Below are 17,373 nucleotides of genomic sequence, written 5' to 3'. Positions count from 1 at the left end.
AAATACTCGCCTAGTCCGAACAAGGCTTAAGTGACTATTATAAGGAAGTGAACCGTTTAAAATATTTTATAGCTTGACTAAGGTATAAACGGAAAAAATTGAAACCGAGAATTTATGAAAAGTTCTTAAATATGTATATAGTAATATTTAAGTAGAGAACTTACCTATTTATCCATTTTATTTATTTATTACAAGGAGAACCAACAGTACAACTCAGCATAATAGAATAAAATAACAAAAAATTGAAACATAAAGCCACTTAAAGGTCCTCACCAATGTGTAATGTAATTTGTGTTAAAACAGATATGTTCCTTTACACCTTTTGTGTTCAAATCGCATTTGTTCATTGGTTTCCCAATAGATGAATAGATTTATAGATTAGATTTCCCAATAGATTTTAGGCAGCGGCTTGGCTCTGCCCCTGGCATTGCCAAAGTCCATGGGCGACAATAACCACTCACCATCAGGTGGGCCGTATGCTCGTCTGCCTACAAGGGCCATAAAACAAATAAAAAAAGATGATTATAATATATTATGTACTTCAAAAATGTAAATCACGGTTTTCAGTCGGATTTCTCTGTAATCTCGTCTTCAAATTCATTGTTTGCAGTCTAGTGTTTCCAAGACCTTAACAGGCTTTCAAGTTTTATTTCCTTCAAACGAACTAAGGAGACTGAGAGAGAGTGACTTATACAATACTCAGTACCAAACGCTTTGTAAAAGAAAGCGAGTTACAGAAGCGACTTGTACAATTAAAACTTCAACGGTTTGTTAAACCAAATACAAAGCCGATGCTAGAATCTATTAAAGTTAGCAATAAATAAAATTATAAAATGCTCTATTTAAACTATTACTACTTATATTATTAACCACATATATATATCAAAACATCTTACGATAAGAAAAAAAGATAAAATGTCATTTATTATATTAAAGTTATTATGTGACATGACGTAACATTATTAAATTTTATGTAATTAATGACCATATTATCATAATCCATATCATAAAACCTTTTTTTTTATTTCTTAATTGTAAATTAGGACACGCTCAATTAACTCTGAAAAGACTATAAAAAACAGATTGCATTGAAAAAACGTTAGTGATTGTTCCTTATATTAGACAAACAACGTCTTCCTCTTAGTGTCTGGTAACGGTAAAATAAAATCATTCGAATAATAACAAGGGTTTGTTCTCTACTGCGGCGGCTTAATAGATTAACTTGACAAAAGGCGAGTCATCGCTTTAATTATATTATTACTGTGAGTATAACCGTGCCGACTGAGGAAAATAATTTTCCGCAGCCCGTTTTTCTTTAGCACTGAATTTCGAAGAACGTGTCCGCGTTTTTGTTTTATTTAGTAAAACTCTGTGACTAACAGAAGTTTTGTTGTATAATAATAAGTATTTACTGTCTACTATTTTTTTTTATTGCTTAGATGGGTGGACGAGCTCGCAGTCCACCTGGTGTTAAGTGGTTACTGGAGCCCATAGACATCTACAACGTAAATGCGCCACCCATCTCGAGATATAAGTTCTAAGGTCTCAAGTATAGTAGTTTACTAAAGCAAATTAAATTCTAAAATAATAAAAAATAGTGGATTTATGTGATTCGTCGGGTCGGCGTTACCTGAAAACTTACATTAAATTTAATCGATCATTTTTTTCCAATCATGTCGGGTGATATAATAAAAAAAAAAAAAAAAATACATTTAAAGAGGTCAAAAGACATATCCGAACGTGTGGAAACGAATGATTACTTATTCGATCTGAATTTTTTATTTACATACATTTGTACAAACATTGTATGTAGTATATGTATATATGTACGTGGAGATAAAAATTTATATCGCTTAATAAGCAGATTGCTCGTACAGAGATCTATGAGAAATGCATAATTAAAAGTCATAAGGAAAATTAGTACAAAAATATATTATTATTCATGATAAAATATAATAATACCAGAAGAAAAACTTTGAATGCTTTAAAGGACATTGCATACATCGGCGTAGTTTGAAATTTGGCACAGCTAAAGATGCATATCCATGCAGTGTTCTCATCCTTACGGATCTATTAGATCCAGTAACTCTTGCATTAGACGCCTTCAGCTCTAATGCTAGGGCAGGCTTGGGAGCCCCAGCAACCGTACTCATCGATATCGGCAAAAGAGTTCGACATGCAACCTAACCCATGCCATGCATTGGTCCGCTGAGTTTCTCACCGGATCTTCTCAGCGGGTCGCGATTCCGATCCGGTAGTATATTCATTCGCGAATCAGCTGCTCTTGAGTTGTTAGGTCTACTTTGGAGGCGCTCGGGTAGCGGTTAGCAAAACCCAAACTTATTATTCTTAAACTTACTCTTACTATTCTCATACTTATTATTTTTTGTATTGCGACAGTAAGGCAAACTGCAAACACCCATATCTTACGTATTCGACGTCAAATTCTTTACCTGAACTTTGTTCGACTCGAGTACTCGACAGTTATTAGGTCACTACAATTGTTTCGGCTGGGAAGCATGTATTGTGCTGGACAAATAGTCGTACGCACCTTAGTATAAACAACAAAGGACCTTGTGGACCGTGTGCCCTTCTGTTGTTTACCTACATGATTAAAGTAAACCTCACGTTTCGTTAAAGATGCAATCAAAGTATAGATGAAATTGATTGCAGAACACATTATGGCCATGAACAAAATAATCTCTTTCGAACTGCCTGAAATGAACTTCACATTATATCTTAAAAATAAATTTAAACATCCCCGCAACCAGTGATGGTCGGTTATCTGTTAATTTGTCTGTTTCAGAAGGGAAACAATTCTTTTAAAATTTTAGTAAAAAGCGCAAGTTCAAAGTGCTTTGAAGTGATTTTTTTTTTTTTATTGCTTGGATGGATGGACGAACTCACAGCCTACCTGGTGTTAAGTGGGTACTGGTGCCCATAGACATCTACAACGTAAATGCGCCACCCACCTCGAGATATAAGTTCTAAGATCCCAGTATAGTTATGATATGATAATTAATAACCTTAATGTGATTAGCAAAGCACATTGCACAAGCGCCAGCACAAAAATAGCAATAGCATTTAGTTATTAGTTAACAACGCAATGGAACGTCTTATAAAATAATAATATTCGGAAAAGAAAGATACAATTACCGTAGCGACATCAAATAATCTATTTTCATTTATTGAATCCTCGTAAGAGATGGTTTCATAGAAGTCACATTAGATCTATGTGGATCGAAGTGACGGGTAGGTTTATAGCTACACCACCCCTTGCGAGCAATAAAAGTTTCAAGTATACAGATAATTGTTATGGACTCTACATTTTAAAGGCGAAACTGTGAAACTAGATATATCAGAATTTAAGCTGTTTGTTGTGGGAGCGCCAATAAAAATTTAACTGAATGATAAGAGAAGTACAGTGTCGAGAAAATATAACAAAGTGAAGTGTTTTATTACATCTGTTCAAGTGGTTATCAAAGTCTATGGATAACGTTACGTGAATTTTGTAGCCATTCTTGAGTTAGTTAATTGAAGTATCTATTACTTTAGAAAACGGGTAAAAAAATATTTTAATAGTTTAAAACATATTTATCGTTTTTCATGAGCATTTACGATTGTATTATTTTAGAACTGACTTATAACTTTATAACTTTTTACTTTAAGAATTAAGAGATTGATCAAACATCTAAAAGACCAGTCAGTCCCTTTATCGTAATCATAAAATTGTATTTTAACAGTAAATATTTTTTGTTTCAGAATGTAATCATCCTTTCTATCCATGAGGATATCAACTTGACCGGAACTGACAATGAGGTCACAGGCTTCTAAACCTTCACCTAAAAAGGGGGAGCTTAGTAAAATTCACTCTAAATCAATAACCCCTAAAGTTATTAAGAAGAAAAAAGTACCAGCTAAAAAGGTAAAGAAAATTGTTAGTAAAGCTTTGGTCAAACAACCTAAAAAAAGTTCTGCCAAAGATGACAGTTCCAGTAAAAGTGATGACGACGCGGGAGCTGCTAGCAGTCCTGATTCAGCAGCTGATAATGCTAAGCCTGGAACAAGTAAATTACGCACCGATTCACCGGTCAAAAAAACTAAAAGTGGGCCCAAAGAGAAGAAAGACACGCTTAAAACCTTGACAGAAACCAATACGAAAAGAGCACCAACAAAAAAAAGTAATACTGTAAATAAGAAAAGAATAAACCCTAAGGCTAAAATGAATAAAGATACAAAACAAACTGATACAAAGTACAAAACAAACAGGGAAACACCGAAAAAGGTAACAAAGAAAGTATGTAAAACAAAGACAATTGTTAAAAAAGCTGATTTAAAGAAAAAGAGTTCACAACAAACAAAACAAGCTAATACTGAAAAAGATAAATCAGCCAATGACAGTACTAAAGACAGAAAAAGTGGATGTGAAACAATTGAATCAGCCGCAAACTGCTGTCAAAGTAATATAGATGATGAAGAATTAGACAATCAAGATAACAAAGATGAAGCCACTGTCAATGCTAAAACTGAAACTAAGAGTGATAATAATAAATCCGCCTCACCAAGCACTGCATCAAAAATTTCCACTATAAGTTTGACAGAAACTACGAAGGTTGAAATTGAAAGGCCTCCTAAGTTTTTCACATCAACTCGATTACCAAGGACAGTTGATATCGATGTTAAATGCTTAAAAAATTCCAAAGGAAACTTAAGCGTGTCCGAAAGATTTTTATCAATGAAATTGGAAACTAAAACCGAAGAGAACTCTAAGGACAAAAATGTTTCTAATACTTTGATATCACAAGGACCTGAAATTGACGTCTATACTTTCACAGAAAAAGTTGATTCGCCCAAGAACATATTATCGGATTTCAGAAGCCCTATTAATAAAAATATTGGACGAGTTCGCCCTATTGCAAGAGTTAAGGGAACAATTATAGATAAAAAAACGGAATCAGAGAAGAAGAAGTACTCTCCACACAGACCAATAGAAGAAGTAGTGAAACAATTAAAAGCGAATAAACGTTCTGAAGAAGTCGATTTATGTCAACCCACTAAAAGCACTTTGACTATATGCCACTTGGATAAAAATGATTTGACTGATTTAAAAGAAGCACCAATAATACCAAAACCAATTGTTAGTAAATCATATAAGATGGTGGCACGGAAATCAAGTGTCACAGGCAAACCTTTTAGCCCAATTCATTTTTTAGATTCAGAAACAATGCAACATAAAAATGATAAACCTACTAAGACAAACATAATTACCAAAAAAGTAACAAACAAATCAAAAAAGCAGAATAGAAAAGGAAGTTCATCGGATGAAGAGCTTGATACGTGTAAATTTGCACTCAATAGTAAAACGCTTAATCATTCTTCTTCCGAAGAGAGCTCCAATGAATCTAATGATGAAAATGACACCAAAGACTCTTCAGAATCAGACACACCTAAAGCTAAGAAAACAAAATTAAGAAAATACAAGCGTATCATAGAAAGCATGAAAAAAACCACATCTAAAGAACTAAAAGAACTATCCAAAGACTCCTTAATTGATTTGAAAGATGAATGTGCACTTTTGGGTGGTGATAAACCAAGTAAAAGACGACTGAAACTATTATCCATGTGGACAGGTCCTAAAAAACATAGAATGGCATCGCTGAACGCTATTGCTAAAGTACATTGCTTATACGAAAATGAGAGTCGTACGCATATGGAACTAGGCCTTATGAAAACTGTAGATCGACAAGCTTTACCAAGCACATCAAAATCACAACCAGCTAAGAAAAAGGACTCTAAGCCAAAGGACATCGAAAAGCATGAAAGCAGTGCATCCGAATCTGAATATGAGAGCAAAATAGATAAAAAAGACGATTCTTCAGACAGCTCTGATGACAGCTTACCTCAGAGAACTTTGCGTGGTGTCCCTGGGATAAGAAGCGCAGGAAAATATTGGGATCCAAAATCCTCATCATCTTCAAGTGAAGATAGCGAATCGGACACCAAAAAGAGATCTCCTGAGAAAAAGAAAATACCTAAATCTTTTTCAGCGAAGTCAGATTCAGACAAACCAACAGCTAAAATGAAGAAAACAGCCGGAGTACCTATTAAAAAGAAGAGAAATAGAAACGAAGTTGTGATGGATTTGAAAGATATGGTGGTCCAAAAGCGCATGGCTAGCTTAAACGCTTCCGCTATCCTGGCCGCCAGCTATGAAAAACGATCTCCTAAGTCAAATAAGGACGAAACCACTTCAGACTCTGGTAGCGATGAATCGTTTTCTCAAAAGTCAAAAAACGGGGTGAGCTCCGGCGTGAAGTCGGAAATGAAAAACGATGAAACAAAAAAAGAGGGCGATGAATCTCAATTAACAGATAGGAAGCAAAAAGTAGAGGTTATCGTTAACCAAGATACCGATGTAACCATCACTGGTGTATATTCTACTCACCACCACGAAGGATTTTGCACAGTATCCGGCATGCAGTACCGTATTTCTTCAACAAGTCACACGCAAACAACTGCGACGGCTAATTGCGAGAAGGTATGTTCATACATGAATTTATTAACTTTTTAAATATAGAACTGATTAAAAAAAGAAATAAACTAAAAAATTTGGTAAGAAACTGAATCGCTAAACGCTTTGTTCGCTGTCGTTTGACTCTTATTTATACCTCGTAATGAAGTAAGTTCTATGTAAACAACCCCGGGGACCTTATCCGCACATTAGCCTTCATTGCTTTCCCTCCCAAAAGTTTTCTCACAAAAATAAACCTTTTACGTGTTAACTAAAGTGTCTAAATCCAAATGGGAGATGTTTGCATTGATAATCCCACTTGTGGGACAATTTACGCTTGAAGGAAGATAACATTGTGTCATCTTTAATGAACACTACATGCTCTATGATGTTTTAAACTATATGAAAGGAACATTCAATCTGAAGAATAATTACGTAATTAAACACTACTAAAAACATATTGAAGATATTTAACAATAGTTAGTTTACTTTCCGAAGTATCATTACTTAGCAGTTTCAAGAAAATTGGCAATATTTTCCCTTTTATTTATCTCTGGTAATATTGTTACTGATACCGTAGCTCGATTAACTTCTTTTGTTCCGTCTGACTGGTTCGAGGTTAATATTTTCTAAATTGTTTATTCCATTTTTTACCGTCAATCTTTCGAGCCACTGACTTTCAAGTTATTTTAAAGGCTTTATTGTTTAAACGTAGTTTCATTGGAGCACAATCGAATGGATATCAAAGGAGAAAAGATTTATTGATTAATGTTCTCTTAGGTGGCTGTAATAAAACGAATAAGCAATGACTTGCAATATTTTTGCTGTTTGAGCTGCTTAATAAATTAAAAGATAGATTAGATGAATTAGTAAATTGCAAGTCCAACGATAATCATACAAAAATAAATAAAAAATGTGTCCTTGGATTAAAAAATCGTTTGATGAAATACCTTTGCGTAGATTTTATTGATTTGGGGTATATTAATTGGGGTATTAATGGAACTTTGTTTTGAAATTAGGAGGGCTGCCCAAAGGAAGATACAGCTCGGTACACTCCTTTGTCTGCCTTATCTTCGATGCAGCCTCCCGCCGAACACAACCATCCTCCTCATCCAGGTAAGGAGTAGTAAACGCAAATATACTATTTTATATTAACAAAACTTAAATTTAACAGTTTTTACCGATTTTCATGTTGAACTATAATTGGTGAGTAAATAGATACATATGTATTATACATAACATGTATTATAAAAATATCAATTTCCTTAAGCAACGGTAATCCCCTCTCATTTAATGGAGTGAAGTCTGCTTTCGTTGGCGGCAATTTAAATCTCAGTGGCCTAACCAAACAATGTGATAATTCAAACTCAACATATACCTAAAGAAATTGAATCAAACCTAAAATGTATGGTGCCCAAAGTAAATAAAACTATAAAACATGTCACATTCTGTTGTAAAAACTGCATGTGTAATTTTCATTTAATCAATTTACCGCGCTATCGTTTATAACATTGTCGTTACTCAATATGTGAATATGAATGTTTCAAATATTATTTAAAAATTTTATAACACACGGAGCGTCGAAGAACTGTTACTGCTACATACTATCCAGAGTAGCCTCTTACTTTGGCAAACATTAAATGGCCGTTCGCTTGTATAAAAGTCTGAATAAAACTCAGGTCCATTTAGATTAGTGAACGTATAATGAGGTCAATGTATTTTGACGGAGACGCCGTCGGCCTCGGCCGACTCTGGCGCAGTTGATCTGTGTCGAGTTCACAAAACAATTGCTACAATTTATTCAATGACAGTTTCCACGTCACATTAATAGCTTTGTATAGCTTCGGGTGGTAGGTACTGTAGTTGGGGGAGATAAGACCTTCTTAGATAGAACATTTCTGCTTCAAAACCATAACAGTATCAGATTTGAACGATGATCTGCCATTGCAACGTTAATTAGACTTAAGGCCTCAACTTGACATCTCAAGGTCTCTACCCAAAATGGCTGTGATGTTTATGGACTCCATAACTCCAGATAGGCGAGGCGACTGAAACAACCTTACCGGTGGTAGGACCTCTTGTGAGTCGGCGCGGGTGGGTACCACCGCCCTGCCTATTTCTGCCGTGAAGCAGTAATGCGTTTCGGTTTGAAGGGTGGTGCAGCCGTTGTAACTATACTTGAGACCTTAGAACTTATATCTCAAGGTGGGTGGCGCATTTACATTGTGGATGTCTATGGGCTCCAGTAACCACTTAACACCAGGTGGTCTGTGAGCTCGTCCACCCATGTAAGCAATAAAAAAAAAAGTACAGTAATATTCAGAGGTACCAAAAAAATGCAAAGAATAATATTCTATGAACATTAATCGACACGATAGCGTTTCTTGGAAATTATTAAATGATCTTCGAAAGAGGCTTAGTTTCTTATAAGAAGTTTAACATGTTAAAAATATTTTATAAATTCACTTATATTGAGAAGAAAATCTTATTATTATTTTTATAAGTTTATAAGATTACCTTACGAGCTTAATACAACGAATGTAAGCGTTATTGTCGATTGTATAAGTCATAAAATTATCTAAATCACTTTTAAGTCAATTTGATATGTTCAAAAGCTATTTGAAAATAGTTCTTAACGTGAGCAGCGGTTAGTTTTCCGTGTTTTCCGGACGCTATGATTAAAGGTAGACGAACAATAGCCTTTTGTATTATACCTATGAATACAATTAATAATAAAAATATAACATCGCCTGTTCATCACAAGTTATCGTTAGTTTACTTCAAACTTCTTATAAACCGAAACTTAAGCGTCGACCAACACACAACTAGCTTGGCGCGGCGCCAAATGTGCAGATGTCAATGTTGGATCTTGGCCTCGTGAAGCTCTTCCCGTAGTCTTCCCCGAGCACACTATAATGCCTATTAACATAATCTCTCATGTTTTACTCTCGGTTACCGACTAATGTGCTCTGTCTGTGATATCCCGAGGGCGCGTCTCGTCGCGGTTACATCTACCTTTTGTTTTAATTCCGTATAAGCCAGCGTTAAATGTGAACTGAATTAAAGCAGACGAGTAACAGATTCAAAGCCACCGTGGCTTATGTGAAGATAGTCTTTTAATGACGCGTTTCATAAATCAGGGCTACCTCCACACTGCAGCTTTTATAACAAATAACAAGAAGATTAGACGGTATTTTGTTTGATTTCTTGTAATTATTGTTATTGTTAAATTCTTTCAATTATTTGCCTTCTACTTATTGATGAAAGTCCGGGATTTCCTCTTAGCTGGTGCTTATATGTAAATGGTACAATTATATAAAAATCAGAACACGATCAAATAAAATCTTCGATTGTTGTGGGAGATGAAATCAATCTATTCTAGACGGCTAACGACCGTCTGGTGTAGTGGTAAGTGACACGGTCACTACACAAGGGGGTCGCGGGTTCGAATCCCGCCAAGGGAAGATATTTGTATGATAAATATAAAATGTCTATTCCAGGGTTATGGATGTTTATTAAATATATGTATGTGTATAATAAAAATCTTACATTTATTTCCGTTATCTGGTACCTGTAACACAAGTTCTTTACGAACTTATCACGGGACCAGTTAACGTGGCGTGATTGTTAGTAAATATTTATTTATTTATTATTAAGTCCATAAATGATTGTTTTCTTTCATGTTTTCTGTCTATCTGCATTTAGTCCTATATAAGCTCTTTTTTTTTTAAGTTATCTAATCCGTATTTTTTGTCGTTTGACATAAATTTGATTTATTTACTACCACAAACCCTCTAACACATGAATTACGGAAAATCTCTCATTTCACTTTGACCTTGGACTCTCTATATCTTTCTCATATATTGTGTACATTTCATCACATTCATTCACATCAAATGACTCGTTGTAGAAGCAGCTGATGCTCTATATGTCATAATAATCGTGTCTGTGAGAAATGAGAGCGCTGTCATTTCCATCTTTTTTTACTTTATGAATTTATTCATATTGAATAAAATAGTTTTTTTTACGTATTAAAATTGATAATTGTTCCCACGAATTTTATTGGAAAATCTTTTTTTATTTTTTATTGCTTAGATGGGTGGACGAGCTCACAGCCCAACTGGTATTAAGTGGTTACCGGAGCCCATAGACATCTACAACGTAAATGCGCCACCCACCTTGAAATATAAGTACTAAGGTCTCAGTATAGTTGCAACAGCTACCCCACCCTTCAATTTATTTATTTATTCCGGTGTGGTCATATTGACCGGGTTGATTTATCGGGCGTGCCGGCAACACGTCAGACCTCGCCGTCTCATCCGCGGCCACTAAATAAACAAGTTATCCACTCAACTCAAAACTCTGCTCAAACATTAAAGCACGCTAAATCCCGGCATATCTGTTTGTTCGAAGATACACGCTCTGATTTGTACTAGATGAGCTATCGATATATGACTTAACGATTTTAATAAATCTCGTTAGCGGTACGTGTTGTATTCATATACTTTTATGCCGTAGATATTTGAATCATTTTCGGAAACTCATGGTTTTTGCGTTGCGGGGTCGCTGTTATAAACCTGGACATGTACTCGAATGTACTCGTAAAAAATAATGCGATTATGTTGGGATTCGATTTTGGAAAACACATGCTCATTAAAAAACTATTCACTAACGATACATGTTATTTATTACACGATTACGCTACATCATATTTTGAACCTTCTCGGAGATGAGCTCACGGCCCACATTGAATTAAGTGGTTACCGGAGCCCATAGACATCAACCACGACTGCGCCGCCCTTTAAGCCAAAACGAATTACCACCTCACGGTAGTAATAAGCAGGGTGGTGGTACCCACGCGTGCGGGCCCACATGACGCCTTACACGCATGACCCACAATATACTGCATAAAACCCATATAGTTAGTTCATTGGTACTCTTAAATCATATTAAGGTACTAGCGGCCCGCTCCGGCTCTGCTCGGGTCTTTAACAAAAATTTCAACGATATTTGACGTTGTTTTGTTTTTTTGTAATAAAAGAACACTTATTGTGGCATAACTATAATAGTTAGACATATGCTGTCGCCACACTTTCTGTAAATAATAATGTGTTCTACAAAGTCGTAGTACATTATTTTATTCTATCATCAATAGTTTTCGCAGGGCACACGGTGTAAAGAATATTTTAGGTAATTTTTTTACACCTTGGATTACATTACTGGAGTTTTAGTAAGGATCCCTATTTTTTTTTCAAAAAAGATTAAGCCTATGTCACTCGAGAATAGTGTAGCTTCCGAACAGTGAAAGAATTTTTCAAATCGGTTCTGTAGTTTCAGAGCCTATTCAATACAAAAAAAGGGTACGTGTACTTATGTACGCGCGTAAGAAGTTATACTTTATTATTATTAAATTTATTTCTTTTTTTTATGAATTTTTTATCAATTTGAAAAAAAATCGATGAAACAACATCCTCAAACACGTATATTGGACATCCCTTTTCTTGACATCGTATAAATTCGGTAATTCTCGGTACGGTTCGGAAAGTTCACCTGCGGCTATATTCAGACTCGCCAAGTTACGTCGGTCGTATTGTAATGAGCGATTTAGTGGGCAACTTCATTTCTGTTAATCTTGTGTCACGGTGCGCGCACATCGTAAAATTTCACTCTCATCAATTTTTCATAACGCGCCTAAAGAAGTATAACTTCAAAAAAACAAACAAATCTTTCCTCTTTATAATATTAGTATAGATATACAAATTTTAAACTTATATGGATATGAATTTAAAATATTATTTTGCGTTTTGAAACTCATGTGGTACGCCGCAGCTTGCAATTGGTCTCGACTCGATCATGGCAACGTTCCAACTCGCCCCGTATAGGATATTAAATAGCGACCACTTATCTTTGTAGCCGTCCACGAGACTCGAAATCAGCACTGCCCATACTGTTCGATATTCAATTTAGTTTCGATCCGAGATTAGTTCCTTATCGATTTGTGTACACCGGCCGTCTCATTATAGGAACATAATAGCTCTTATCTAACCGGTTTATTTTTGGTGCAACCGTTCCCGAATTCGAATGGCATATACCAATTTCTCTAATCAAATACGTTCCTATCGTGTGTTAACAAATTACTTCAACGATGTAAGCGATATCGTGTAATAACTTGCGCAAAAAAAATTGTTATTAGTTAGTTTAAACTAAGTATATATTTCGTAATATGGTGAATAATGTTAGCAACAAAGAAAAGGCTTTTTATTTTTATTTATTATTACAATAAGACGTGGAGACGTTCACGGATAATGTATCAACATCTACGAGTATCTGCCACGGATTGATTATGCGTTTTTGTATGAACTAGAGGTCCCGTAGTAGTCGAAATTCGACTATAATTAATTGGAATTGTAAGTTTGTACACTATTATGATTGTATTTTATACTTCTATAATCACAAATTTCGCCAAGACTATACTATAAAAAATATTAACAAAGACAAACAATATTTAATCTCAATTTGACAACAGACGTCAAGAACAAAAGTTTGACAATAAATAGTATGCATGCGTGTGTGCGTCAAATACATGGTATGTAGTGTGTGTAATGTTTTCTTTATTGATTTAATGTATCTTTTATGCATTATTTAAAAAAATATTAGCATTGTGCACTTCTTCTCTATATTCTCTATAAGTGTGGAAAATTTCATACTCCTCCGTCCGCGCAATTTTCGTAAAAAGGGATACAAAGTTTTTGCTTCACGTATTAATATATAGATAGCCGTGACACTATAATATCGTAAACTTTGAACTGTTTCCTATTGATTTTCCAAGCTTTCTTCAGATGTTGCTACATAACTAATAATAAATATTGAAATTATATATAATCGTTGGGGTAAATGCGTTCTTGAGTGGAGACTGCGAACTGGAAAACGCAGTGTAGGACACCCTCAGGCTCGGTGGAGTGATGATCTGTGCAGGGTGGCTGGCAGGAGCTGGATGAGAGAAGCCGAGGATCGTGCTCAGTGGCGAACAATTGGAGAGGCCCATGTCCAGCAGTGGACTGCTATAGGCTGATGATGATGATGAAATTATATATCCAATCCATTTGAATTGAATTTATTTGCATTTGATTTTAGAGGGAAAAAAATATTAATAAGGTAATAAAGGTAAAAAAACATTGCAAACAATACTCATCATAATCCGTAGAGAAAAGTTAACTCAGATTGAAATTCAAATTACGAGCAACGTTGGATTTATTTAATTTACACCCCGGTATATTTCAAATTCGAGGGCCAGAGCATTTAATTTTCATAGCTCGGCGAAATCCTATTTCGTTAAAACCCGATTAGTGCCTAAGCGGGGCGGCCTATTTGTTATTACGCGAAAAAACCCATTCCGACATTTCTCGACGCAAACGAACAAAAAATCACGAAAGTACTTACGAGGAAAAAGGGGAGTTGCGGGAGTTAATCATGAAAGCCGAACGCTAATCGCTCGACATTCGGTCGTAGCCTTCATTTTTTTTTTGTGTCTTGTTTGCCGACGGGATAAAGTGTATGACAACTCAAAGATATGTTTGAAGTGTATTTTATCTGGCTCGCCTTTGTTGGGTTTTCAACCTTTCGCTCGTTTTAGTTCCACCAGATTTAAGTATTTGTATTTTATTGTTAGGGAAGTATACTATGTACTCATAGTATGCTCTTTGAAAATAAACCCAATCCAGAGAAGATTTAAATGTGATTTTAGTTGTTAGAAGACGGCAATGCGATACAGTAAAATATGAAATGAAGCGGAGAAGTCTAGGGTAATGTCTTCTTATAGTTATCTGTTTCCTAGGCAGCAGCCGTGTCCCTGGAATTAGTAATGCACCTAAGCGATGAGACCACTAACCATCAACCGAGCCTCTTTTTTTCCTACCTACGCTGATAGCCTTGAGAGGCTATTTCAGCTTCGCCTTAACGTGTAAGTGAGCTCACGGGGCTCAAACCGGAGTGTTGCTAACACTGGCCCTAGCAAGAGCAGAGCTTCGCAGAATCTACCACCAGATCCGAAACGCGACCCACTGAGAAGATCCGGCAAGAAACTCAGTGGGCAGTCTATGGGTTAATTTACTCGTCGAACCCTTCGTCGCAAGCGATGGGTTCGGCGACCGGGGTGAGCCTCGCGATCGTCTGCCTTCTACGGCAATAAAAATAGTATTTTCATATTTACTTCTCTACTCTTATTGGATTATTCTTGCTAGTTAGACTTTTGGAATTCCAATAATGTGAATTGTTCAATACTTCTCTGCTTGAATAAAATTCAATTACATATTCGGATTAGGTTAAATAATTCGTCGTTGTCCTTTTATGTCTTACCATGTGCTAAAGTAACTTTTTGTTTTTTTATTGCTTAGGTGGGTGGACGAGCTCACAGCCCACCTGGTGTTAAGTGGTTACTGGAGCCCATAGACATCCACAACATAAATGCACCACCCACCTTGAGAAAGTTCTAAGGTCTCAAGTAAGTTACAACGGCTGCCCCACCCTTCAAACCGAAACGCATTATTGCTTCACGGCAGAAATAGGCGGGGTGGTGGTACCCACCCGCGCGGACTCACAAGAGTTTCTGCCACCAGTAAAAAAATTATTTTTATTATTATATAGTTATTTTTCAATCGCCAATTTTGTATTACTAAGCCCCTTTACAACATAACCTATTACAAAAAAAAAAACTTAATAATAAAGATAAATCTAGCAATTTTGTGGTCCTAAAAATAGCAATTTACCGAGTAAAAAGTTCTATTGTACCAATTTAATCAAATTGAAAAGTCAAATAAAATTTTCATGTGGAAATTTTCTTGTCCCGAAATCTTTAAACAAAACAAACTAAACAGAAAGATTGATGATAAATTATTTTGTGGCTGCGTAGACTAAAATTGATGAGAAAAGAAGCAAATACGCGCGATCCTACTCATTTGCCTATTTCAAATGATATTTCGAGTTATTGAAGCGAATATTTAATGAAATTAAAAATAAATTACAATGTTATAAATCTTTGCAGCAAATCAACTACAGGCGTAAATTAATTTGTAAATTTGATATGTAAATCTCAGAACTTCCATAATTTTATCACAATCATAATAATTTGTATTACATAAAGTTAAGTAAGGGAATTACCGGACCCCATCGCAGCGAAGTTGCGTTCGCTCACTGTAAAACATGAAATTGAAGTATAAATTGTATTTTATAATATCGGACCCATCCTTCAAGCCGTATGACCTTTTCGTGGCATTAAAATACAGCTTATTTACCCGTGTAGTCCATAAAAGATTACACCAAGTAAAAACCAGTTTTCAATTAAAGACATTATTGCCACACGTAAACCACCCAAAATATATTGAAATAAACAATAGAAGTAACAATAGAAGCAAGTGTAACAGAACACTTAATTGGTAAACAACAGCGGTTGCTCCCAACTTCATAATTAGATTTGGTTTCACGTGTGACGCACATCCTTCAACTGGAACAAATATTGCAAACCTCCATCTAAAATGATTTACAACTTTACGATATCATATAAAGTTTTTTATTAACAATTTCCTGTGTTTACATTTTAATTTTGTTTTGATTCTACATATTTTCTATATTAAAACTAAGTGCTGGGCTATGTCATTGAGCTGTTATAATTTCGTTGACGTAGATCAGTAGCGCGCGCTCATATCCCCATATTTTAAGAGGTCAATAAAGCAAATGGATATCACAATTTAAATACCTCCACACATTCTCAACGAGTCATTTAGCTTATAAGGTGTCAGCTAATAAGTCACGGCCACCAAGATTTCATAGTTCTTTGTAATAATAATATTATTGTCGGGTGTTTACAGAAAATTTTAAATTGAAATGGTTAAAAATCAACAATTCCAGTCTGATCAACAACTATCCAACATTTTTTCACTTTTCGTTTACAAAAAAATACCTTGCCACGCATATATTGTATTATTCGTTCAACTAATCTTCTAAAGATAATCTACAAACCGACTTTCTCCAAATAGAATCTCGTAGGTTTATTCTTGAACGATTTGTTTATGGAAAAGATTGTACATATACAGTGGGAATATAACCAATTAAATCACGTAAATATTCGGATTATTGTTGCTAGGTTAAGGGAAAAATTATATATGTACGTATGAATGGACAACACCGCTTTAATCTTAATTTTAATTTAATTAAATTAATCTTGCCATTCGCATCTGAACAGCAAGTTGTGGTCTTAGACACATCCTTGACTATAATCGAATAAACAATTATTTACTGCTGGTAGGAACTGTTGTGAGTCCCCGCGGGTAGGTACCATCACCCTCCTATTTCTGCCGTGAAGCCGTAATGCGTTTCGGTTTGAAGGGTGGGGCAGCCGTTGTAACTATACTTGAGACCTTAGAACTTATATCTCAAGGTGGGTGGCGCATTTATATATATATGTCTATGGGCTCCACTAACCATTTAACAGGTGGGTTGTAAGCTCCACCACCCATTGCACGCAATAAAAAAAAATACAACCCTAAAATATTATAAACATTTATTGCACTTAGTTAAATTCAATTTATTTTTTAGTTCCGGAGATTGGAGGCTTAGCTCGTCGTGCCGGATGCTCCAGCGCGTTCTCGGCGCCTTCACCGGCAGCGCATCACGAACCAGGTAAGCTTCTAATTATATAGCTGAAGTGTATACAAATATACTGTGTTTGTGTAGTAAAGTCTGAAGAAGATATGGAAGAACAGAAACATCACCAAAACCACAAAGATCCGGCTCGTAGGAGCTTTTGTTTTCCCCATATTTTTGTACGCTGCGGAAACGTGGACTTTGGGATTGGGTCGAGAAAAAGA

The 17,373-nt window shown here is 35.5% G+C and overlaps 1 protein-coding gene across 1 annotated transcript in view; it reads left to right on the top strand.

Annotated features, from left to right (window-relative positions):
• The window catches only part of LOC101746298 (uncharacterized), a 265,185-nt gene that overhangs the window by 57,493 nt on the left and 190,319 nt on the right, over positions 1-17,373 (top strand). Inside the window, exons 2-4 of the mRNA XM_012692077.4 lie at positions 3,763-6,538; positions 7,531-7,627; positions 17,102-17,185. Coding sequence (XP_012547531.1) covers positions 3,815-6,538; positions 7,531-7,627; positions 17,102-17,185 — 2,905 coding nt within the window. The 5' untranslated portion in view covers positions 3,763-3,814. The remainder of the gene's footprint in view (positions 1-3,762; positions 6,539-7,530; positions 7,628-17,101; positions 17,186-17,373) is intronic.

Source organism: Bombyx mori, chromosome 18 (assembly GCF_030269925.1).
Source record: "Bombyx mori chromosome 18, ASM3026992v2".
Taxonomy (NCBI): domain Eukaryota; kingdom Metazoa; phylum Arthropoda; class Insecta; order Lepidoptera; family Bombycidae; genus Bombyx; species Bombyx mori.
This window is presented reverse-complemented; position numbering and strand designations above follow the sequence as displayed.